General features: G+C 43.2%; 1 protein-coding gene across 1 annotated transcript in view; it reads left to right on the plus strand.

The window, feature by feature from the left end:
- Positions 1-25,509, plus strand: part of nnt (nicotinamide nucleotide transhydrogenase) — a 69,130-nt gene that overhangs the window by 15,551 nt on the left and 28,070 nt on the right. Inside the window, exons 11-16 of the mRNA XM_079524519.1 lie at positions 333-494; positions 11,716-11,826; positions 16,808-16,953; positions 17,916-18,111; positions 20,233-20,466; positions 21,933-22,093. Coding sequence (XP_079380645.1) covers positions 333-494; positions 11,716-11,826; positions 16,808-16,953; positions 17,916-18,111; positions 20,233-20,466; positions 21,933-22,093 — 1,010 coding nt within the window. The remainder of the gene's footprint in view (positions 1-332; positions 495-11,715; positions 11,827-16,807; positions 16,954-17,915; positions 18,112-20,232; positions 20,467-21,932; positions 22,094-25,509) is intronic.

Genomic DNA, 25,509 nt, shown 5'->3' on the forward strand with positions numbered 1-25,509 from the left:
TCAACACAAAACATTCTAATAGATTTTTTTTCTCCATAATTGACTTAATCAATTAGTGTGATTAACCACTTGAGAGATATTTTATACTTGTTCATTCAACGCACAAATAGCGAATCATTGCATGGGAGCTTCTAATGAAATTGATTTTATAAAATTGATTTGAACAATGTTGAATACCTTTTTTATTTTATTAAAATATACATACATAACATATGGTCGATTAGTTTTGATTGAGTGTTTTCACCATGTAATATCCACTGTGTGTGAGACAGTGTGGTGGTAACTAATCTAGTTGTCATATTATCTCCCACGCTGTGTGTGTGTGTGCCCAGGTCTCGCCACTCTCCTGGGGCTGGGCATAGCGGCGCCCAACGCCGCCTTCACCCAGATGGTCACCATCTTCGGCCTGGCGGGCATCGTGGGATACCACACGGTGTGGGGGGTCACTTCCGCCCTGCACTCGCCCCTCATGTCCGTCACCAACGCCATCTCAGGTGAGCCGCCCGCTAGGGCTTTAAGCAACTAGTCGACTATTCAACTAGTCTACTATATCCACTAGATGACCTTGTTGGTACTAGTTGACTAGTTGATAAGAAAAATATTTTTTTTGTAGGCCTCAAGATCAGCTAGATTGCTAGATTATAGTCACCAATGTACACCGTTTTTTTTTAAACTACGTTTTATTTTTTATTTTTTTTACACAATAGGTAGTTAACAACTAGTCGACTAGTAAACTAGGCAACTAGTCAACTAGTAAAAATCACTAGAAGTGGCTTGGGCCATGGCTCAATGGTCCAGGCACCTTGGCTGGTAATCCAGTCTGGCAGTGTGCCGCGGGTTCGACTCCCGATCCCGACGGCCTTTACTGCATGTCTTCCCCCCCCATCTCTCTCCCCATTTCTTGTCAGCCTACTGTCTGTCCCTCCATAAAAAATATAAAATAAAGGCGAAAGCCACAAAAAAACCCATTAAAAATCACTAGAAGTTAAAGCAGTACCGCCCGCACGTTTCTGTTGATGACGACACCGCCGATTTGACGATGATGTAGCTTGTTGATTTTTAGGGATGCACAAACTATTGACACTGGACCGATATCCGATTACCGATTAATTGTATGGTCAAAATGAGCATTGCAGATGATGCAATACAAACTTCCAGTAGGGTTTGGCGAATGCCACAGACGAATAACAGTCTAAGTCCACACTATTGATCGATAATGTATAAATGATAGATAAGGGTTCAGGACAACGAGGCCTTTTCGTGGAGGGGTCAGAATGAAATTTGGACTTAGACTGTTTTTCGTCTGTGGTACTCAGTTACTGTGGTTCTGGATGCAGACTTCTAATTACCTGATTTATTATATCAAACAAAACAAGGGGGAAGGACCGTCTCCGACGTCTAAAGGCTCATACAGTTGGGTGCCACCGATATTGTCCCTTATCATTTGACCCATTTAGGCCTGACCTCAAAATTAAAAAAAAATCCTTCTAAATCCTCCAGTTTTCTGAAATAAATATTTTTCACACGATTTTTCAAAAATAGCAGACCTACAAGCTCATAGCGCGCCACCGAGTGGCGCGCTATGAGCTTGTAGATCTGCTATTTTTCAATAGCTAAATTATAACATATGTTTAAAACACCAAAAGGGGTTCCCGCCCAAAATGGGTTAACTGTCATTTTGCGCAGATCACGCAAACCTCAGCAAAAAGAAAAGGACAATATCGATGGCCTCCAACTGTACATAGTCTGTAGGCCTGTTTCGGTGGTTAGGTGACCACCGAACTACAACATGACGTCACGAGCCGCGGTGAAGAGCAAACCACCGCCACCGCTCCAGCCCTTCTCTCTGTTTTTACTCGCCACCGCTCAACGTTATTTCAGCTCCGGTGGTCAGCTCACCACCGGAGCGGTGGTCACCTCACCACCGAAAATCCAGACTATGAATGAATAGGCCTTTAGATGTGCCGTTTCATGATGAGAGGAGATTGTATGTTCCCCTTTTTCGGGAATAAAAAATTACGCCTGTACATCATCATGACATAATAGACACTATGGGCTCCATCTTGCGCCACCCTTATCCCGAAACGTATTTGCCATTTTTTACTTTTTTGAAAAACATTTTAAAACTAGAAAAAGTGCCCTTCTGGGCACAGGTCTCCACCAGGAGGATAGGAGTGTGTGTGATGTTTGGCAAAATCTTTAGGAGTAATATAAACATGTTTATTTGGGGTTTTGTGTGTGTGTGTGTGTGTGTGTGTGTGTGTGTGTGTGTGTGTGTGTGTGTGTGTGTGTGTGTGTGTGTGTGTGTGTGTGTGTGTGTGTGTGTGTGTGTGTGTGTGTGTGGTGTGTGTGTGTGTGTGTGTGTGACGCGACTTGGCCTGTTGTAGCGCCACCATGAGGCTGATTTGAAAACTGTCAAGTGGCATTTCTTCCTCAGCCTAGTAGTGGGAATAGGCATGCACAGTTTCACCGCAATCGGACACTGCGTTGAGGAGTTGTGGCGATGAGTTGTGGCGATTTGTACAAAACGGGTACAAAACGGGCTACTCCTGAAAACTTTAGAAGCCAATCGTAGCCAATCAGGATTGATAATTATGATAAATCAAACAAATCACATGATCACATGACTATGGAGAGCATGTGTACCAATTTGCGTGAAATTTGGATAAAATCTGAAGGAGTAATATTAGAAAATGTGTTTTACACATGTCGGCCTCCTGGTGGCGCTATAAAGAGCAGATGTGAAAAATTCCAAGGTTTTTCCTTGGCCTCTAGGGAGTGTGCATACATGGTTTTACACAGATCGGTGCAGTTATAGGTAAAAACACAAATCGGCCAGTTATAGCGCCACCATGAGGCTGAGTTGAAAATATTCAAGTGGCATTTCTTCCTCAACCTAGTGGAAATGTGCGTGCAAGATTTCACGGAAATCACACGATGTGTTCATGATTTGCAGCATTTTGTTTGAAACGGAGCACTCCTGCGAACTTTGGAAGCCAATCGTAGCCAATCAGGATGGAGTCTGAAAAATCTGAAAGATCCGTTTCGTTGAATGGCTCTAGAGAGACTGTGTACCAATTTGCGTAATGTTTGGACAAAATCTGTAGGTTTACTGTCAAAACATTTGTTTTGCACAAAGCGGCCTCCTGGTGGCGCTATAACAGGCCAATGTGAAAACATTGGAGCAGAGGTTCAGCTCTGGCATTCAGGGAGTGTGTGTGCAGAGTATGGCTGCGATCAAGCCAACGGTGTCAGAGATTAGCTGTTCACAGACGGACGGACACACGGACGGACGGACACACGGACACACGGACGGACGGACGGACGGACGGAGTGCAAAACATACTCTCTCCCCATGCCTTCGGCCTGGTGGAGACAATAAAACTAAACTAGCCGATCTACATCGAGACCTTGTGAGCTTGTAGATCGGCTATTTGAACTATTTTAAACGTTTTTTTTTTAAATAGTAAAAAATGGCAAATTAGTTTAGGGATAATGCTTAAGGGGTGGTGCAAGATATAGCCCTGTGTCTATTTGCTCAGACACTATGACGTAAAATTGTCCATTCATTGTCGATGGGAATTTAATGTTTGTGTAGGACAATGTTTGTGCACACACACACACACACACACACACACACACACACACACACACACACATACACCAAAAGCTGGATGTAGGAGGGACTAGCGCCCTCCTACATCCAGTTATTCAGTACTAGCCTCAAGACATTATGCAGTTATTCAGTACTAGCCTTAAGACATTATGCAGTTATTCAGTACTAGCCTTAAGACATTATGCAGTTATTCAGTACTAGCCTTAAGACATTCTGCAGTTATTCAGTACTAGCATCAAGACATTATGCAGTTATTCAGTACTAGCCTTAAGACATTATGCAGTTATTCAGTACTAGCCTCAAGACATTATGCAGTTATTCAGTACTAGCATCAAGACATTATGCAGTTATTCAGTACTAGCATCAAGACATTATGCAGTTATTCAGTACTAGCCTCAAGACATTATGCAGTTATTCAGTACTAGCCTTAAGACATTATGCAGTTATTCAGTACTAGCCTCAAGACATTATGCAGTTATTCAGTACTAGCATCAAGACATTATGCAGTTATTCAGTACTAGCATCAAGACATTATGCAGTTATTCAGTACTAGCATCAAGACATTATGCAGTTATTCAGTACTAGCCTCAAGACATTATGCAGTTATTCAGTACTAGCATCAAGACATTATGCAGTTATTCAGTACTAGCCTTAAGACATTATGCAGTTATTCAGTACTAGCATCAAGACATTATGCAGTTATTCAGTACTAGCCTTAAGACATTATGCAGTTATTCAGTACTAGCCTCAAGACATTATGCAGTTATTCAGTACTAGCATCAAGACATTATGCAGTTATTCAGTACTAGCATCAAGACATTATGCAGTTATTCAGTACTAGCCTTAAGACATTATGCAGTTATTCAGTACTAGCCTCAAGACATTATGCAGTTATTCAGTACTAGCCTCAAGACATTATGCAGTTATTCAGTACTAGCATCAAGACATTATGCAGTTATTCAGTACTAGCATCAAGACATTATGCAGTTATTCAGTACTAGCCTCAAGACATTATGCAGTTATTCAGTACTAGCCTCAAGACATTCTGCAGTTATTCAGTACTAGCCTCAAGACATTCTGCAGTTATTCAGTACTAGCCTTAAGACATTATGCAGTTATTCAGTACTAGCCTCAAGACATTCTGCAGTTATTCAGTACTAGCATCAAGACATTATGCAGTTATTCAGTACTAGCATCAAGACATTCTGCAGTTATTCAGTACTAGCATCAAGACATTATGCAGTTATTCAGTACTAGCATCAAGACATTCTGCAGTTATTCAGTACTAGCCTCAAGACATTATGCAGTTATTCAGTACTAGCCTCAAGACATTCTGCAGTTATTCAGTACTAGCATCAAGACATTATGCAGTTATTCAGTACTAGCCTTAAGACATTATGCAGTTATTCAGTACTAGCCTCAAGACATTCTGCAGTTATTCAGTACTAGCATCAAGACATTATGCAGTTATTCAGTACTAGCATCAAGACATTATGCAGTTATTCAGTACTAGCCTCAAGACATTATGCAGTTATTCAGTACTAGCATCAAGACATTATGCAGTTATTCAGTACTAGCCTTAAGACATTATGCAGTTATTCAGTACTAGCCTCAAGACATTATGCAGTTATTCAGTACTAGCCTTAAGACATTATGCAGTTATTCAGTACTAGCCTCAAGACATTATGCAGTTATGGAGTACTAGCATCAAGACATCATGCAGTTATTCAGTACTAGCATCAAGACATTATGCAGTTATTCAGTACTAGCCTCAAGACATTATGCAGTTATTCAGTACTAGCCTTAAGACATTATGCAGTTATTCAGTACTAGCCTTAAGACATTATGCAGTTATTCAGTACTAGCATCAAGACATTATGCAGTTATTCAGTACTAGCCTTAAGACATTATGCAGTTATTCAGTACTAGCATCAAGACATTATGCAGTTATTCAGTACTAGCCTTAAGACATTCTGCAGTTATTCAGTACTAGCCTTAAGACATTATGCAGTTATTCAGTACTAGCCTTAAGACATTATGCAGTTATTCAGTACTAGCATCAAGACATTATGCAGTTATTCAGTACTAGCCTTAAGACATTATGCAGTTATTCAGTACTAGCATCAAGACATTATGCAGTTATTCAGTACTAGCCTTAAGACATTATGCAGTTATTCAGTACTAGCATCAAGACATTATGCAGTTATTCAGTACTAGCATCAAGACATTATGCAGTTATTCAGTACTAGCATCAAGACATTATGCAGTTATTCAGTACTAGCCTTAAGACATTATGCAGTTATTCAGTACTAGCATCAAGACATTATGCAGTTATTCAGTACTAGCATCAAGACATTATGCAGTTATTCAGTACTAGCATCAAGACATTATGCAGTTATTCAGTACTAGCATCAAGACATTATGCAGTTATTCAGTACTAGCCTTAAGACATTATGCAGTTATTCAGTACTAGCCTTAAGACATTATGCAGTTATTCAGTACTAGCCTCAAGACATTATGCAGTTATTCAGTACTAGCCTTAAGACATTATGCAGTTATTCAGTACTAGCATCAAGACATTATGCAGTTATTCAGTACTAGCATCAAGACATTATGCAGTTATTCAGTACTAGCATCAAGACATTATGCAGTTATTCAGTACTAGCATCAAGACATTATGCAGTTATTCAGTACTAGCATCAAGACATTATGCAGTTATTCAGTACTAGCATCAAGACATTATGCAGTTATTCAGTACTAGCATCAAGACATTATGCAGTTATTCAGTACTAGCCTCAAGACATTATGCAGTTTTTCAGTACTAGCCTTAAGACATTATGCAGTTATTCAGTACTAGCCTTAAGACATTATGCAGTTATTCAGTACTAGCCTTAAGACATTATGCAGTTATTCAGTACTAGCATCAAGACATTATGCAGTTATTCAGTACTAGCATCAAGACATTATGCAGTTATTCAGTACTAGCATCAAGACATTATGCAGTTATTCAGTACTAGCCTCAAGACATTATGCAGTTATTCAGAACTAGCATCAAGACATTATGCAGTTATTCAGTACTAGCATCAAGACATTATGACATTATGCAGTTATTCAGTACTAGCATCAAGACATTATGACATTATGCAGTTATTCAGTACTAGCCTCAAGACATTATGCAGTTATTCAGTACTAGCATCAAGACATTATGCAGTTATTGAGTACTAGCCTTAAGACATTATGCAGTTATTCAGTACTAGCATCAAGACATTATGCAGTTATTCAGTACTAGCATCAAGACATTATGCAGTTATTCAGTACTAGCCTCAAGACATTATGCAGTTATTCAGTACTAGCCTCAAGACATTATGCAGTTATTCAGTACTAGCCTCAAGACATTATGCAGTTATTCAGTACTAGCCTTAAGACATTATGCAGTTATTCAGTACTAGCATCAAGACATTATGCAGTTATTCAGTACTAGCCTCAAGACATTATGCAGTTATTCAGTACTAGCATCAAGACATTATGCAGTTATTCAGTACTAGCCTCAAGACATTATGCAGTTATTCAGTACTAGCATCAAGACATTATGCAGTTATTCAGTACTAGCATCAAGACATTATGCAGTTATTCAGTACTAGCCTTAAGACATTATGCAGTTATTCAGTACTAGCATCAAGACATTATGCAGTTATTCAGTACTAGCCTCAAGACATTATGCAGTTATTCAGTACTAGCATCAAGACATTATGCAGTTATTCAGTACTAGCATCAAGACATTATGCAGTTATTCAGTACTAGCATCAAGACATTATGCAGTTATTCAGTACTAGCCTCAAGACATTATGCAGTTATTCAGTACTAGCCTCAAGACATTATGCAGTTATTCAGTACTAGCCTCAAGACATTATGCAGTTATTCAGTACTAGCCTCAAGACATTATGCAGTTATTCAGTACTAGCATCAAGACATTATGCAGTTATTCAGTACTAGCCTCAAGACATTATGCAGTTATTCAGTACTAGCCTCAAGACATTATGCAGTTATTCAGTACTAGCCTCAAGACATTATGCAGTTATTCAGTACTAGCCTCAAGACATTATGCAGTTATTCAGTACTAGCCTTAAGACATTATGCAGTTATTCAGTACTAGCCTTAAGACATTATGCAGTTATTCAGTACTAGCCTTAAGACATTATGCAGTTATTCAGTACTAGCATCAAGACATTATGCAGTTATTCAGTACTAGCATCAAGACATTATGCAGTTATTCAGTACTAGCCTCAAGACATTATGCAGTTATTCAGTACTAGCATCAAGACATTATGCAGTTATTCAGTACTAGCATCAAGACATTATGCAGTTATTCAGTACTAGCATCAAGACATTATGCAGTTATTCAGTACTAGCCTCAAGACATTATGCAGTTATTCAGTACTAGCATCAAGACATTATGCAGTTATTCAGTACTAGCCCCAAGACATTATGCAGTTATTCAGTACTAGCCCCAATACATTATGCAGTTATTCAGTACTAGCATCAAGACATTATGCAGTTATTCAGTACTAGCATCAAGACATTATGCAGTTATTCAGTACTAGCATCAAGACATTATGCAGTTATTCAGTACTAGCATCAAGACATTATGCAGTTATTCAGTACTAGCCTCAAGACATTATGCAGTTATTCAGTACTAGCATCAAGACATTATGCAGTTATTCAGTACTAGCATCAAGACATTATGCAGTTATTCAGTACTAGCATCAAGACATTATGCAGTTATTCAGTACTAGCATCAAGACATTATGCAGTTATTGAGTACGGTCTGGAGCAGTCAGAACTCCCACACAACATCAGGTGAGAACTGGGGAAAACACCCCCTGTCAGGTGAAAAGTAGCGGCCTGCTCTCACTCCTCATGCATTGAAGAAAGCATGAGCTCAGTTCGGGGCTCTCCCCAGTTCGGCAGAGGGACAGTAGCGTCCAGAATTACAGTAGCCAAATACTGTAGCTGCACGTTACACGCAATGCAATGGCGAGCTTGCCAAAACAGGTACACCAGGGTTAATTTGGCCAACTGTGAACTCCTTATGTGACCATTTGGTTCCATCCACTCTTTAGAGTGGAGCGAGGATTGGACTGTGCGTGCCGGCACTATTTGGACATGTCAGTCATTGTAACACGCAGAGGGCCGTGTCCTCTCTCTTACCTCCTTATTAACACCCAGGGGTTAAGGGGTGACAGACCTAAGTGCGTGTGTGTGTCATGTATGTGTGTGTTCCCGGGGCTTTGATCACCCTTAAAAGCACATAGGAGTCGGATGTAACATGCGGCCTGTGATCTTTGGCACTTTGGGTATAGGGCTTTGCCTAGTTAACTAAAGAACGCACGCACACGCACATACACACTCGCACACACACACACACACACACACGCACGCACTCGCAGCTAGACATCAGAGCAATCTGTTGCGGTGTCCGCTCACCCAGTAGTAGAACAGTCCCATGGAGTTGTCACTTCCCCTTAACCATGCTCTTTATATACGTCTTTTAGGGATGTGCCGATGAGACATTTTGGACGATATCGATATCCGATATAATTAATTGCTGTTATGGTCGCTAACCGATATTACCGATGTCGATATGATCTAATTCTGTATTGAAAAAATATAATTTTTGTCCATTCTGAAAAATACATGTAACAGGGTATCTGCACTGCAGGCTTAGGCAAGTCAGATTTAACTTAAATACCTTTTATATTTAATATTGTGAGCTTGTAGATCTGGGGTAACTCGGGTAACTCGTTGTTGGGAGGGAAAGAGGGCGTTATCAATTTAGGTCGGGTAACTCGTGTTAGTGGGTCAAAGTGTTGGGATAATGTTGGAATTGTGAGGGCGAAAAAAAACAACTATCGTCATAGTCAAACTTTTTACACCACTGTGTTCTCCCCTTTCCCCTTTAGCCTCTTTCTGGCTCCGTCCCGACTTCGTTCACTTCATTACCACGTCTCGTCTTCTCGCCAGTCATTGTCCGCACCCCGTTGTCAAGTCCTCACGTTCATTGAAGTTGACGAGGCACTTTATTTGACGAGCTCACTTAACAAAGGCATTATTATACGATGGTTTATTAGGTTCAAGTCTGGGAGTATGAATTTGAGTGGAAAAAAACGTTCCCAAGAGTGAGACATCAACAGAAAGTACAACATGGACTGGGCAGTCGGCAGGCATTTAAAGTACAACATGGACTGAGCAGTCGGCAGGCATTTAAAGCTGGTTGAAGATTAATTTGAGGGGTTCTGCTCTTTGTTTATGGGATATCTCTGTTCTTCCACCTCCCCGCCGCCGTGCCCAGGTCATTTTGCCCTGCATATCTTGGCATGTCCTTATTACCAATACCCTTTTGGTTTCGCCACTGGCTGACTGTGGTTACGGAAAGATTGAAACCAGTGGAATTCTATAGTTGTTGTGCCAGGCATCATAAAGACACACAGGTGCGTGCGTGCGCGTGCACACACACACACACACACACACACACACACACACGCACACACACACACGGACAGACATTAGGGAATCCTGTTGGAATTCGGGGGTTGAGTGAGGGACAGTTATATTTTCTATGGGGAGTATTATAGTGTTACAACTGGTAGTCATCATCGTCACAGGTGGGTTATCTTGAATCATCTAGCCACTGGCTTTATACCCATTGAAATCAATATCTGGTGAAATGCTTTAATCTACTTGAGAGGGACTGATTCAGCGTTGGCCAATGGCCACTTATGTTTCTGTTGTCCTGGTAGGTGGGCTTTGTCATAGAGATAGCATGGTCATAAACCTCTGGGATGAACATTCCACTTCGTTACGTGCGTTCGTGCGTGCGTTTACTTGTATTACTGTACTTGAGAGCCAAACAGTCGACGCCACCGTTCTCACTTCCCACATTCACACACCAATGGTGTCAAGCTCACGCCGACCGACTCATTGGAGGCAATGTAGGGTTCAATGTAGGGTTCAGTGTCTTCAGTGCCCAAGGACACTTCGACATGTTGACAGGAGGAGCCGGGATTCGAACCGCCGACCCAGGGATCATTGGACGACCTGCTCTACCTCCTGAGCCACAGCCGCCCTAGTACTGTGTCTGCTGGTGTTTTCATGCCTGTGACTGTTACTCTGTTGTAGAGAATATTCATTTATTCTCTACATTTGAAAGGTTAAGCTTTTTGAAATGGTCAGTGTAATCAGTCTGCCATTAATATGCCATTACAGGCTGTTTTCTTTTATGTTGGATTGGCAATACTATGCCAAAGAAAGAGTCAATGAATCTAAAGGTGATTTTTCTCTAAGTGACATGGTTTCAGTGAAGTGCTGCTTCATTACAACTTCATATTAGAGGTAGAGAAATGACATAGGCCGCCATAGACACACACAGAATTTGAAGCTGCATTCACACCGGACACGAGAAAAGTAATCACGTTGCTTTAATCGCTGGTAACACGTCGTCATTTTCACTTGATCTGGTCCCCCCCCCCCCCCCCACTCACACTGGCTGTCTCTCTGTTCGCCTTTGAGAAGATTTCAAGCATCTCAAGATGCTTGAGTTGAAAGTTGCGCAAGTTCGTGCCGATCTGGGCGAAATAGTTGAATATTTCTTGTTCTATATCTTAATTTATGTCTCGGCCCATTAGATCCATATATATATATATATATATATATATATATATATATATATATATATATATATAATTAAAAAAAGAAAAAAATATAGAGTTGGGAAGAACAGCCAGACAAAAAAAAAAGAAAAAAAGCATTGCAATAAAACTGAAGAAGGGAACCGAAAGTGAGCAAACAAAAGCTTCATGGGGATTATTAAACGTATTTTATTAGTTTTTATTTTTATATATATATAGCCCTATATAAATTGTTTTATGTGGGTCATTTAAAGTTTTTCTTTATTCTTTATTTATTTGTATTCATATAAATATTGTATTGTAAAATATATGTCCATTATTTTTGATATATTGCACATACAGTACAGTATACATGACGCATTCTGAAGTGGGGGATTTACTGATACTAATGGACGATGTGTTCCTTCCATGCAGGCCTGACGGCTGTGGGTGGTCTGTCCCTGATGGGAGGAGCTTACACCCCAGAGACCACTGCCCAGACACTGGCTGTGCTCGCTGCCTTCATCTCCTCCGTCAACATTGCTGGTGAGACGCACACACACACACACGCGCGCGCACACGCAGACAGACACCCGTTGCCAATTACAGCAACTTTCAGCCAATACAATTTCAACCGTTAGCCGAAGATTGAAGTGTTTTTTTTTATCAATTATACAATAACATGCTTTCGAACCAAAACGCTGCAGCTGTCCCCCTTTATTCTACTCACCTGCTTAAAGCAGAGGCTGTGGCTTTGGCTTTAGACCACACACACGCACGCATGCACGCACGCACACACATGCACGCACACACACACATTCATCCCCGCTATTACCCTTAATAATTCTCATTAGAATGACAAAGTGTTCCAGTAGCCATTAGAAAACTCATCACTTCATAACAGTCCTCTGGAACACTTGACTGTACCTCCAGGGCAGGGCTGTGAACCACTTTTCGGTTCACAACAGGAATGTCCCCGATCTGCAAGCTCACGGCACGTCGCGGCCGCGCCGCGCCGTGAGCTTGCAGATCGGCTATTTCCGGCCTCGCGACGACAAGCGGCATAAATCGAGACTTAACGAGGAGACTTTGATGCAGACGTTTCGGGAAGGCTAAGAGACACACATTGCATTTTTTCAAAGACGTTTTCATCCAAACATCTGAGGCCACTTTGGTTCCAAGGTGTCGGTCCATTTGGGCCGCGTGCGTCAAAGAGTTCTCAAGAGTTTGTCGTCTGCGTGAGATCCCCAGAACGCACGCCAAGGGGTCAAGGGTCGCGGCGAGGCTGTGAATCCCGCCGCGGTTCCTATGGCAGCGGGCCCCCGTGGCATCGACTGTTAAAACCACTTATTAGTCCCTCAGATCTACCTTTAAGTTTTCCCTCCGACAAAAGCGTGCCAGAAATACCACAACATTTATAGAAATACCTAGTCTCTTTTTTGTTTTTTAAGCACCAGTTGTTTAATTTCATTTTTTTTTCTTCTTCTTTATGTTCGCTCGGTGGCTCGATTCCACATGCACAACTCTAAGCGGTCTACCACACTACCCATAAACGCCTTAGGGGAACAGAATAACGAACATTCCTCGGTGAGGTCTGGGAAGAGCCCCCCCCCCCCTCACACACACATACACACACCACACCAACCCCTCACCGAACAAGCACCTACATACCCCTCTCCGATCCGATCCTTTTTACTGTGCCACAAACATAACACTGAAGTTCACTTTCAATAAACCCAGCGTCTGAAGTGTATAGTCTTTCAGACGCCCCCCCGTTCCCCTCCCCCCCCCCCCCCCCCCCCGTGTCTCCGCGGTGTTCAGCAGTAGAAAAAGGCAATGGAAAACTCCTGTGTGGATGAAGTGCCGTTTTTTTATTCTGTTGAATCTGAGCATGAATCGGGAATCTCTGTTCGCTCCACATTTTCATTTGATCTTAAGTTCTTTCTTTCCTGTATTTGACTCACTGTGGGGCATTGGAATTAGGAATATGTTGTATATTATTGACAGTTACAGTAGCCCAGCAGTGAACACCCTGAGCGGCAAGGACGGAGTTCTCCGTTCAATCAATTAGTAACGCCCAGCGCTCAGGACGGAGATTGATTAAAAAGGACGGAGATTATTGATATCGACAATCCACAGGCTGGGAGCGTCTATTGCGCAACATTCGATGTTATTTTCCGGCCGGACGTCATCGAAAATGTTCCCACCCCATATTAGTGGGTGAGATCGAAAATCTTAAAACGTGAATAACTCTTGATCTAAATCATTCCGTCTGTGTTAGACGGCCCATCGCGGTCCCGTCACTAGTCGCGTTAGAATTAATCATACCTCCCGTTGTTGACTATCGGCTCGGGAGTGTTTTGGCTACATCAAGCTACTTCAGCTACATCCGGGATAGCATCCGGTCCTATAGTTTGCGATTTATAACAGCTCCGCTGTTATAAATCGCTGGGCGCTCTGATTTAATGGATTAATTAACCCCGGGCGTTCGGGGTGTTAAAGGTGCTGTAAGTGCTAGTTTTTGGTTAACCCACCCGTTTTCTGAAAAATGTTTCTATGTCAGTGGTTCTCAAACAATTTCATGTCAAGGACCCCAAAACCCCGAAAAAATGTTGTTCCAGGGACCGACCAGAAGCAAAGATTTGAGTTAAAAAGTTAAAAACTTCTCTGGAAGAATATATATTCAAAGATTTGTGCCACATTTTCACGATTTTTCAACAGCTAAAGTATAACATAATGCTTAAAACACCATAATAAGGGGTTCCCGTCCTGAATATGTTGAAATAAAACGTGTTTTTGTTAAAGAAAACGTGTTTGTTCAGTAACGGTTGTAAACGGTAAATAAAACACTTTCAGGTGGGTTGCCAATCCCACTGTATATAAAGAGCCCATTTATCAGCTTCAGCTTTATAGAATTTTTCAAATTCCAATTTTTGTCTGCTATTTCTTGTTTTGTTTCATACGTTCCAATTCCGCATGTTTATCCTGTTCCCGGAGTGTTCTCTTTCCTGGTTGGATGAAAAAATTGAGTTTAACCTTTTTAACCCATTCAGGATGGGAACCCCTTTTGGTGTTTTTAAGCATTATGTCATACTATTGAAAAATAGCAGATCTACATGCTTGTAGATCTGCTATTTTTGAAAACTCGTGAAAATGTGGCGCAAAACTTTGAATATATATTCTTTCAGAGCAAATGTTTTTAACTCACATCTTTGCTTCTGGGGGGGTCCCTAGAACAACATATTTTCAGAGGTGGTCCGCGGCCAGATAGAGATAATTCTGGGGGTCCTTGACATGAAATAGTTTGAGCACCACTGACACAGAAAGATCGTTTTTTCAGAAAGAAAAGAATAGTTTGTTCTCCTCCTACGTACCCGTCACCTTTAGGTGTGCAAGAGTCTTGCTTTTTATTGTACCAAGGACTGCAAGTGTTCACATTATTGTGATGTGACGCCATATTTACTCATTTTGCTGGGGTCCCCCTGCTACCCCTCCCAAGGACCCCTGAGGGTCCATGGACCCCACTTTGAGAAGCAATGCTTCGCAGGCTTTGCATGCAGGCTGCTGCCAGTGATAACTAGTAGTCCTATTCTTCAAAATGATTTAAATATAGCTCCCGAGAAATGCCTTATAAATAATGTATACAAAAAAAGCTCCCTGGCTTTTTGCTCTTGTTCAAATTTCCGTCCTGCACATTCCTCCATCCTTAATATATTGACTCAGATCGTACTGAAGTAATAATAGTCAGACTGTTATTACTGCTGTGTTTTAACTGGGGGAGGACTGAGCTCTAAATTTAGATGCGCAGCTGGAGAGAGACAGGTATAGGAGCATACGTGTGTGCGTGCGTGATGTGTGAGGGGGAAAAGTGATAGAAGCCGTAATGTGATCGTCCCTTTACTTGTAAAGAATAATGTCTGGTCTTGGTTTGATACTTTTGGTGGTTTCTCGTTAAAATATTTACACTGCCATGAAGCACTCTCTGATTAACCACATTTTCAACCTGCCGTCCCTATTTTGGGCAAACATTTCCAAAGTATTCAGTTTAAACTATTTCAACGCCAGGGGGGCGGTAGAGATTCCATTTGGCTGTAGAAATTCAGGTAGCAGTTGCCAGCCCGAATTGCAAAATGAGCGAAGAAGAGGAGGGCTTGTTGTTTTGGTTGAAAGTGAAACTAATCGAGCTCCCTGCTCAGCGGAGGCCCATCAAGGCCTACTAGCTCCCTGCTCAGCGGAGGCCCATCGAGGCCTACTAGCCCCCTGCTCTGCGGAGGCCCATCAAGGCCTACTAGCCCCCTGCTCTGCGGAGGCCCATCGAGGCCTACTAGCCCCCTGCTCTGCGGAGGCCCATCAAGGCCTACTAGCCCCCTGCTCTGCGGAGGCCCATCGAGGCCTACTAGCCCCCTGCTCTGCGGAGGCCCATCGAGGCCCCCCCTATGTATACCCCCCTTCGCATTATGAGCCATAATGTCACTAAAGACGGCGTGCATGCATGCGTGCACGTGGGGATTTGGCTGTTTTTTACGTGGACTTTTGTTTTTAAATGCTCGATTAATGCCAATTAATCAAATCTCGTTTTCTCTGGCATGGCGACCTGACAAAGGTAGATTAATGTCATTATCTCGGGCATGGAGTTGAAACGGTGAAAAAAATATATATATAAATATATAGGCTTTTCAGCCTTTTGTCGCACGGCAAATGATACACTGTACATGTACAGTATAGGGCTTAAGTGGTTTCATTCCTAACATTGGGATTGGGTGTCATCCATTGGTCTACAAACGCCTGTCGACTTAAAAGGAATCCCTTTTCTTTTTTTTATCACTCAACCACTACCAACCCTCTCACCCTTTCCAACCTCACAATCACCAACATCCATCACCATCACAATTTTTCAATGTGAGCATTTAGCAGACACTTTGAATCCAGAGTGATTCACGCAAGGTACCGTAATACATCAAATGCATTATAGAGATGGTAATCTAGGATCACAGGGAAACCAAGAACCTATCATCAACATTATAAAAACGCATTATAAAAATAATAATAAATACTAATCTGTACATTGAAACTATACAAACTATAGGATGCCAGCAGGTCAACATAATGAACCGTGCATCTGTCCACCGGCTTCCAATGTCAACCGATAATCACCAATACAGTATGTTCCTTATCAGCAATATGGACATGTCCTACATACTGCCTACCGCCAGTAGACAACTAGGAAAAGGGAAGTGAAATTACCTACTATACTACTTATTACTACTTAAAAACGTACTTATGTGGCCGGTTAAGACTGGGGTTAGATTTAGGGTTAGTAATAGTTAGTAGTTGGACAACGGGACCTCGGACAATGGCTGACAACAATGTCAATATGTAGGAAATGTCCATACTGGCTACATTGCATGGTCTTGATAATGGCTGATGACGGCTATTAAATGGTCCGATAACATCCGACCCGGCTAATCTGTCTAATAACATGTAAATGACACGTTTTAACTCTCTCCTCTCTCTCTCCGTGACCCAGGTGGTTTCCTGGTAACCCAGAAGATGTTGGACATGTTCAAACGGCCCACTGATCCTCCTGAGTACAACTACCTCTACCTGCTTCCCACCGGTGTCTTCGTCGGAGGCTACGGCGCCGCTCTGTCGGCCGGATACAACATTGAACAGGTGTGACTGACAGTGTGGTGGGTTTACTGGCACCTTTTACCTGGGGAAATAACTGTACTAACAAAAAACTTTACAGATTGAAAGAGGATAATTCAAGCTTTCCGTACAGCTGCAATGTTGGTGAGTTTGACGTTGTTCAAGTAGATAGGACTTTTCTGTTTAGATGAATGGGCTGTCAATGGGAAGTTGCACCTAATTAGCACCTTGCTGGCAAGATGTCCGCGGTGTGCATAAGGTCAATGGCTCCCCGTGTCAGGCTCTTGCTCGCAGTATTGTTTTTGTCGACTAAAACTAAGACGAAAAATGTTCGTCGACTACCTTTTTTCACTGCCGAAAACTAAATGTAAACTAAATGAAAACTAAGCTATGATGAATAAAACTAAGACTAAATGTATTGACAATTTCATCAACAGATACAAACTAGACTAAAATGCTAGGAAGGGACTAATGGACAAGAGATCCAGTATAAGTCATTTTACAATTGGGTGCATGCTGAAAATAGCAGATCTACAATAATCGACTGCTAAAGGGGTCCTCCTTGCTGCTTAATGCTACAAATACACTGTGTAGCTTTGCATCTTTGTATCTTTTGCATCTGCCCGTGTGAACGCAGCATAATGTTGTGTTCTACATCTCCAGGTGCTCCTTTTTGAGGACCAGCCCAAAATAATAATGTGCACCCCTGATTATGACTCTGTTGTGCTACGGTCTCTGCATCATCACAGATCTTCCTCAGTTGAAAATATGAGTGTCCTTCCCTCAATGTACTTTCGAGAAGATGGATGGATGGTGGCAATGGGAAATACTTCCAGGCTGTCCATTGACCTGGTGTCATTATAATTCTAGCTGCTCTAAAATCCCTTAGTAAACATGTGCTGGCCTTTTAGGCCCCTTTCCAGTCATTCCACATCCTTACCCTTCATCATGCCGTTCTTTCCCCGTGCTCCCTTTTCTTTTTTTAGATGATGTACCTTGGTTCAGGCCTGTGCTGCGTGGGAGCCCTGGCAAGCCTGTCCAACCAGAAGACAGCCCGTCTGGGGAATACCCTGGGCATGATGGGCGTGGCAGGGGGCATCGCCGCTACCCTGGGTGCCCTGAAACCCTGTCCCGAGCTCATGGCACAGATGGGCATGGCCATGGCCATGGGTGGCACAGTCGGTGAGTGTTTGTGTGTTTTTTGTACGCGTCGACTCGTGCACCGCCGGGGTTTGTGTGGGTAATTGATAAAACGGCGACCGAATAGCAGCTCTACAAGCTCAAAACACGTCACGAGCTTGTAGACCTGTTGCAGCGGCCTGGCCAATCAGCAGCAGCTATCCCGCCTCTAGCTGCTGCTGATTGGCCAGGCCGTTTTGTGGCCGGGCATCAAGTCTGCCTGAGAGTTCCCAGATGGGAGCAGGAGGGGGGAACCCAGTGTACTCTCTGCTGCCCCATCTGGCGGAGTCAGGTTATCACGGACCACCATTTGATGAGATTTAGCCTCGGACCCAAAACTGAAGAATATTTTGTTATCGTTGGCTAAGATTTTGTCCACAATTCAATGCTGTTGGCAAACGTTGATCAAAATAAGAATTCTTCTACATTCTGTAATTGTGTAGACTTCTTGTAAGTAATTCAGATGTTTAACAATAAAGTAACTCTTGAGAGCGTAAAATGAAACCAAATGGACCCGTACGGGTCCATTTGGTTTCATTTTACGCTCTCAAGAGTTAAAGATCTATAAGGGTCCATTTGGGTTTCATTTTACGCTCTCAAGAGTTAAAGATCTATAAGGGTCCATTTGGTTACCAACTCTCCATCATTTAGCCGGGGACGACCTGGACCACCAGGGTGGCTAACCTATTCAGGACGGGAACCCCTTTTGGTGTTTTAAGCATTATATTATCTTTAGCTGTTGAAAAAATAGCACATCTACAAGCTCGTAGCGCGGCACTAGCTTATAGATCTGCTATTTTTAGAAAAATCGTGAAAATGTGGCGCAAATCTTTGAATATATATTATTGCAGAGTGAACGTTTTTAACGTTTTTCTGGGTGGTCCCTGGAACAACATATATTCAGATGGGGGTCCGCAGCCATATACAGATGATTCTGGGGGTCCTTGACATGAAAAAGGTTGAGCACCACTGACATAGAAACATACTGTAGGTTTTTCAGAAAACCGTCAGGATTTGGAATCCATTTGTAGAATGGTATGCACGTCTTAGAATCCATTTGTAGAATGGTACGCAGGTCTAAATGGGTTAAGTGCACAAGGTTTTTTGTTGCGGGATGTCTGTTTGTCTGGTCTTAGCTCGGGCCATATTGAGCAACACAGGTGTTCTGCGTTCAGAGCCATTCTGTGATGTTTACATCAAACACAACGTGACTAACCTCGCTCTGGGCAGATGCTGGAGCTTTGTGGGAATGGTCAGCATCGTGTCTGAGTCACATTCTCTCTCTCTCTCTCTCTCTCTCATTTCAATTTGAATGCTAATTGTTCCAGTAACAAAGCTTAAACCCAGACTAAACTCTACAATCAGACCAACGGTGCATTTCCAGATGCCCCGCGTTAACCTTGCAAGGCCCCCAGCGATCCACACACACACTCACACACACACACTCCCACGCACACATACACTTACACACATACACGCACAGACAACACAAATATACACAGATTGGAAGCCCACTCACAAACACGGAATTTCACCAAATTAGCCCACATCGGCAACACCTGGTTCCACAGAGCGAGCAACCTGTTTCCCAGCACCACCACATTGTGTGTGCGCGCAACTGCGCATGCATTGTGGCTGAGTGAATGGTTGTCATTTGTATCTGCACACATGTGCACGCAAACCTTTTTTTTTGTGGGGGGCCTTTTTGTTCCTTGCTAGGTTCCATCTGACCAATATAGGACTTTTAGGTAGTTCTAAAAAGTGTGTGCTTAACACATTGAGAGCCCACGCAAAACTGCCCAAAATCACTTTCACCTAGAAAATCCATTCACATTTTTTATAATTCAGCTGAAATGTTTTATAGTTTCTGAGTTATTTAATTTAAACGCCAAATGCATTCTCAATGGCGAAAACACAAACTTTGGCACCATGCATTAAAAAAAAAAAAAAAATCATTGTTTTGATTTTTTTGATTTAAAAAAAAAAGAAATATATATATATATATATATATATATATATATATATATTTTTTTTTTTCAATGGTTAAAACATTCTGTATCTGTCCTCTCTCTCTCTCTCTCTCTCTCTCTCTCTCTCTCTCTCTCTCTCTCTCTCTCTCTCAAGGCCTGGGTATTGCTAAGAAGATCCAGATCACAGAGCTTCCTCAGCTGGTCGCTGCCTTCCACAGCTTGGTTGGACTGGCCGCCGTGCTGACCTGCGTGGCGGAATACATGATCGAGTTCCCCCACTTTGCCACGGACCCTGCTGCTAACCTGACCAAGATCATCGCTTACTTTGGCACTTTCATCGGTGGGGTCACATTCAGTGGCTCCTTGGTGGCGTATGGCAAACTGCAAGGTGAGTGCCTGTGGAAACGTGTATGTGTGTGTGTGTGTGCGTGCGTGCGTGTGTGTGTGTGCGAGTGTGCGTGTGCGCACGATTCATGCACAGCTAAACTTAGTTACCGACTCATTGGAGGCAATGTAGGGTTCAGTGTCTTGCCCAAGGACACTTCGACATGTGGACAGGACGAGCCGGATTCGAACCGCCGACCCAGGGATCATTGGACGACCTGCTCTACCTTCTGAGCCACAGCCGCCCTGAAGTGTTTTGCTTCAACTCCTACAATTCCAAGTGCTTGAGTTCTTGTCAGAGTGGGGGTCCCTCCCAGTTTATTGGGGGTGGGCTGCGGCCTTAAAAAGGTTGACAACCACTGGACTAGATAACATAAGGTTGCTGGTTAAATCCCCTGGAGCCGACAGGGAGAAATTGGTCCTCCACACAGTTCACTTCACAGTAACCACAGTGATAAAGTGTTCAAGGCTGATTCTAATTGAACATGGTTCTGAGGAAACCTCACCTGCAATTCATTACAGCACAAGGACAAAACCACACTGTGGAGCAAAATGGTGGTGGTCGCTATTAATGGAGAACAGAAGATTTGTCATGCAATTCCCATAAACAGGTTTTGAAATGTGCCGCTTCATTCTACAGTACGCTTAAACCACTTTCAATTTTGGGCATGTCATGGTGGACAATGACCGTTTTCAAAATGTTTTGATATTTTCTCTTATGTGTGATACGATGACATATACAGTATATTGTGCTTAAATGGGTGGTTATAGTTCAAAGTACAACTTCAGAAATGTACTGTCATACTGAACTGTGCCATACTGTACTGTACTGTCCGGTACTGTACCATACTGTACCGTACTGTGCTCTACTCTACTGTAGCCTACTGTACTGAACTGTGCTGTGCTGTGCTGTTCTGTACAATACTGTACCGAACCGTACCATACTGTACTGTAGCGAACTGTACAGTACTGTACTGTGCCTTACCATACTGTACAGTACTGTGCTGTACCCTAGTGTACAGGGCTGTACTGTACTATACTGTACTGTACCGTACCGTACCGTAGCATACTGTGCTGTACCCTAGTGTACAGGGCTGTACTGTACTATACTGTACTGTACCGTACCGTAGCATACTGTGCTGTACCGTACAAACGCGGTTGCCGGTTGGATTCTATATGGCGGAACGTTCTGTCATGAGCAGTTTTTGTGTTAACTTTATGAACTAAATACAAATACATTGGACAGACAATAACATTTTAAAGCTACAAATTTAGACTGAAGTAATTAAAGCGGGTCATGTTTGCATGTTTGGAATTGTAACATTTGGAATAAATAATATATGAACTTTCTGATATTAACCTGCGGGCCACATTAAGTGTAGGTGGGGGCCGCCTGTGGGGCCATGTGTGGTCTAATTTATTTGTCTCTTCTTCCTCTGTCTCCGTCCTACATTATATCCTGTTTTGCAGGGGTTCTGAGCAGCTCTCCCTTGATGCTGCCTGGTCGTCATGTTCTGAACGCCAGCCTGATGGCAGCCAGCGTTGGAGGGATCATTCCATACATGATGGATCCCAGCTACACCATGGGCATCACTTGTCTCGGATCAGTCTCTGCCCTCTCCGCTGTTATGGTATACTGCGCGCACGCGCGCGTGTGTGTGTGTGTGTGTGTGTGTGTGTGTGTGTGTGTGTGTGTGTGTGCATGTTTGTGGTGTGTGTGTGTGTGTGTGTGCATGTTTGTGGTGTGCGTGTGTGTGCATGCAGACTTTAATGTCTGCATGCGCTAAAGTTCTCAGTCGCCACAACTGATTTCAGTCATTTGGATTCCATAGAATGCCAGAATGCCGTGTTGCACACACAGCCCGTCTACAAGCTGTTTTTGGTTATTTAAATCAAATACCACCACAGTGGAAAAAAGCGGCACTCCAAAAAATAGGCTGCAAGACTTTTAAATCTCCTCCGAGGAAGGCTGAGGCCGAAACGCGAAAGCGTATCCTTTAAAAAAGGTTGAAGTCTGTCTGTGACTTCTTCACCTGCAGCTTGGCAGTATGTGGAACAGCAGGAACAGTATTACTAAAACATCATAATGTTACATATTTTGTGTTGTTAATTGTTGTGAATGAGCGCTTTTCATAGTGTTGCACAAATCGCACATTAGGACTTTGTCATAGACATTTTGTCTGTAAGTGAGTGAGTGAGTGATCGGGGATAGTTGAGGTCCTGGTAAAGAGTTCACCAGTCTTATTGTTAGCACCAATTCAACACAAAGTGCTTCTGGGAAGTACGGAAATAGAGATCATTACAAAGAATGAATGCAGACCTTTTTTTTCCTCCTTCACTGCTTCGGCGCCAGCTGGTAGTTTGCATTGGCTTGAGGACGTCGCCCAGCGATGTAACTTTTATGTGTGCAACTGCTGAGAGGCATATGGTATAACACTATTGTTACTGAACTTGGTTTGGAACGGGTCAAAAGTGCTGAGACGTTGAACTACAGCATCCCTATTCGCAAAAAATAAGTAAAATCCAATCTACAATCTCGCAATACCGTTGTGAGCTTGTAGACTGCCTAGAAAAGAGCGGGCCATGTACAAAGTCATCCCTGGTCAACTAAGTATTAATTTACTAAGTAGGCCTATGAGGGTTTAACCACTTAAACCCTATATGGTTGACCGGAGTCCACCAGTGCGTGCGTGCGTGCGTGCGTGCGTGCGTGCGTGCGTGGCGTGTGTAGCGTGCGTGCGTTCATGGTGTGTGCGTGAGTGTGCACACATACACTGTTAAAATCGTATTCAAATCAATTGGTTTCACAGGCAGTTTGCCAATACCCAAGCCTTACTCTCAATGGAAAACACAAGTGGAGGCGCACACTGCTTACCCTACAAACAAATGTTAACAAAAGAGAAAGGAAAGAGGGGGAGTAACAGAAAGAAGGCGTAGAACAAGGAAGAGATGGGAGAGAGATAAAGGAGTGAAATATGACTGGGCTGCTTGGTGTTAGAGACTGTGTGGTTCCAGTTAGCCCGTTTTTCAAAACGACCCTCTCACATGCACATGGGGATATTACATGGGTATTTTATTACATTTTCATTTTAGTTCAGGTTATTTGTTATTTAGTTTAGATGAATGTTTTCGATAGCTGACCAGTCTTAGAAGTGCAGTATTGGCGTGGCAGCCCACGTGCGTGAGTGTGTGTGTGTGTGAGTGTGTGTGTCTGCCTGCACGAAGAGGATGCTACAGTACGTTGCACTAGCATTTAAAGGTCGTTTTTTTACTTTTTTAATTTATCCCACGATTTTGCAACCCATTTTTTTTCACCCAGTGTCAATTATCTAATGTAATCCTGGGCGCTACACTTCCTCTGCCAACCTGGGGGGGCAGCGGACTGACCTCATGCTTCCTTCTATGCATGAGGACTCGGAGTCCAAGCTGCTTCTTTTCACCGGCCGGACATAGCGCGTGGAAGGAACACGTTATTCCGACCAGTTCCTTTCCCCTTCATCAGGCGCCCTGGCTGGGCCAGGGGGAGGCAGTGTAGAGACCAGGATTACTGCATGTTTTTTGTAAGGGTACATACCCTAGGGGACACGGGAAGAACATGCAAATTCCACACCTGCCTCGGGTATGGGCACTGATGACGCGGAGGAGAGAACACGCCCCCCAGCGTCCCCAATGGGAATCGAACCCAGGACCTTCTAGCTGTGAGGCGACGGCACTACCGACTGTGCCACAGTGCCCCCCAGGCCGGTTTATACTTGGTCGTGCGATGGTGTTACGTACTGAACCTAACCGATCAATAAGCCCACAACATTGTGGCCTCATCGATTGTGTCGGTCTGTGATGCTGTTGTACGGACGAACGGAGCATCAATTAGATATCGCTCTGTCTTCTTCCTCATAATGGACGATGGTGGATAGATTATTATTAATTAATTAGTATCCTGTAAGGGTGAAAACCTCAGTAACGTCAGGAAATTCAAACTTTTTCGAAAAGGCAAAATTGGGAAGGGGAAACGGGTCTGAGTTTATTGACGTACATGGAAGCCGTTTCAGAAGCAGTTGTTAATGAATCTTGTGCTGCTGATGCCAGAGGTGCTGCTGATGCCAGAGGTGCTGCTGATGCCAGAGGTGCTGCTGATGCCAGAGGTGCTGCTCAGCTGCTGATGCCAGAGGTGGACGGTGAACCTCTTAGAGTTCCCCTGAGACCTGCGCTGTTGAAAACCCACTGACAGGCTTCCTCTTTGACGGACGACCCAAGTTGTTGCACGATCCAGCGGCCTAATTGTACGGGAGTCGCTGGGTTCGCACAAGCTATGGGGACGGCTCCCACTTTCACACGACTAAAATAAAATTGAGACATACAAAGACATGAAACTCCAATTTCTGGGGTCATTGAAATGGTCATTTTCCACCTGGTATCCTAAGGTTGTTCTGGTGCAAGGTGACCCGTCTTCAGCACAGTGCTCCATCCGAGAATTATGGGAACGTTTGTAAAGGTAAGGCGGCAGAGCCTTCACTGCTGTAACCCCTGCAGTTGCTGTTGTCGCCATGGTGTATTTTAACGCGAGACCTGATATTCTTCAAGCCTTGTCCTTCTTGGTTTGTTTGATCAAGTGTATCATGACTTAATGGGAAGTATCTGGCTCTGCTTAGCCTTACTCCCTGTGTGTGTGTGTGTGTGCGTGTGCATGCGTGTGTGTGTGTGGGTGTGTGTGTGTGGCTATGTGTACTTGTGTGTGCACGGCACGCCGCACATTGGCCTGTAATGAGCTCATGACACCGATCCTCTGCTTTTCTTCACGGTGTTCTAGTCAACCGAGGTCTAATCAGTCAGACGCTACTAGGCTATAGCTCCATCCGTCCATCCACAATTGAGGTCTAACGATGCCTTAAACACTGGCTAATATGCGTTCATCTGATATGGCACACAAGACGAGGGCACGTGTTCAGAAGGTCAGCAGAGGGAGTGCATGTGTGTGGGATTGTGCTGGGGGTATAAAATATGGGCAATCCAGTTGGCCAATATTGGCATTGGAACATCTACATCTTCT

The sequence above is a fragment of the Electrona antarctica genome, assembly GCF_951216825.1.
Source record: "Electrona antarctica genome assembly, chromosome: 16".
In the NCBI taxonomy this organism is placed as follows: Eukaryota; Metazoa; Chordata; class Actinopteri; order Myctophiformes; family Myctophidae; genus Electrona; species Electrona antarctica.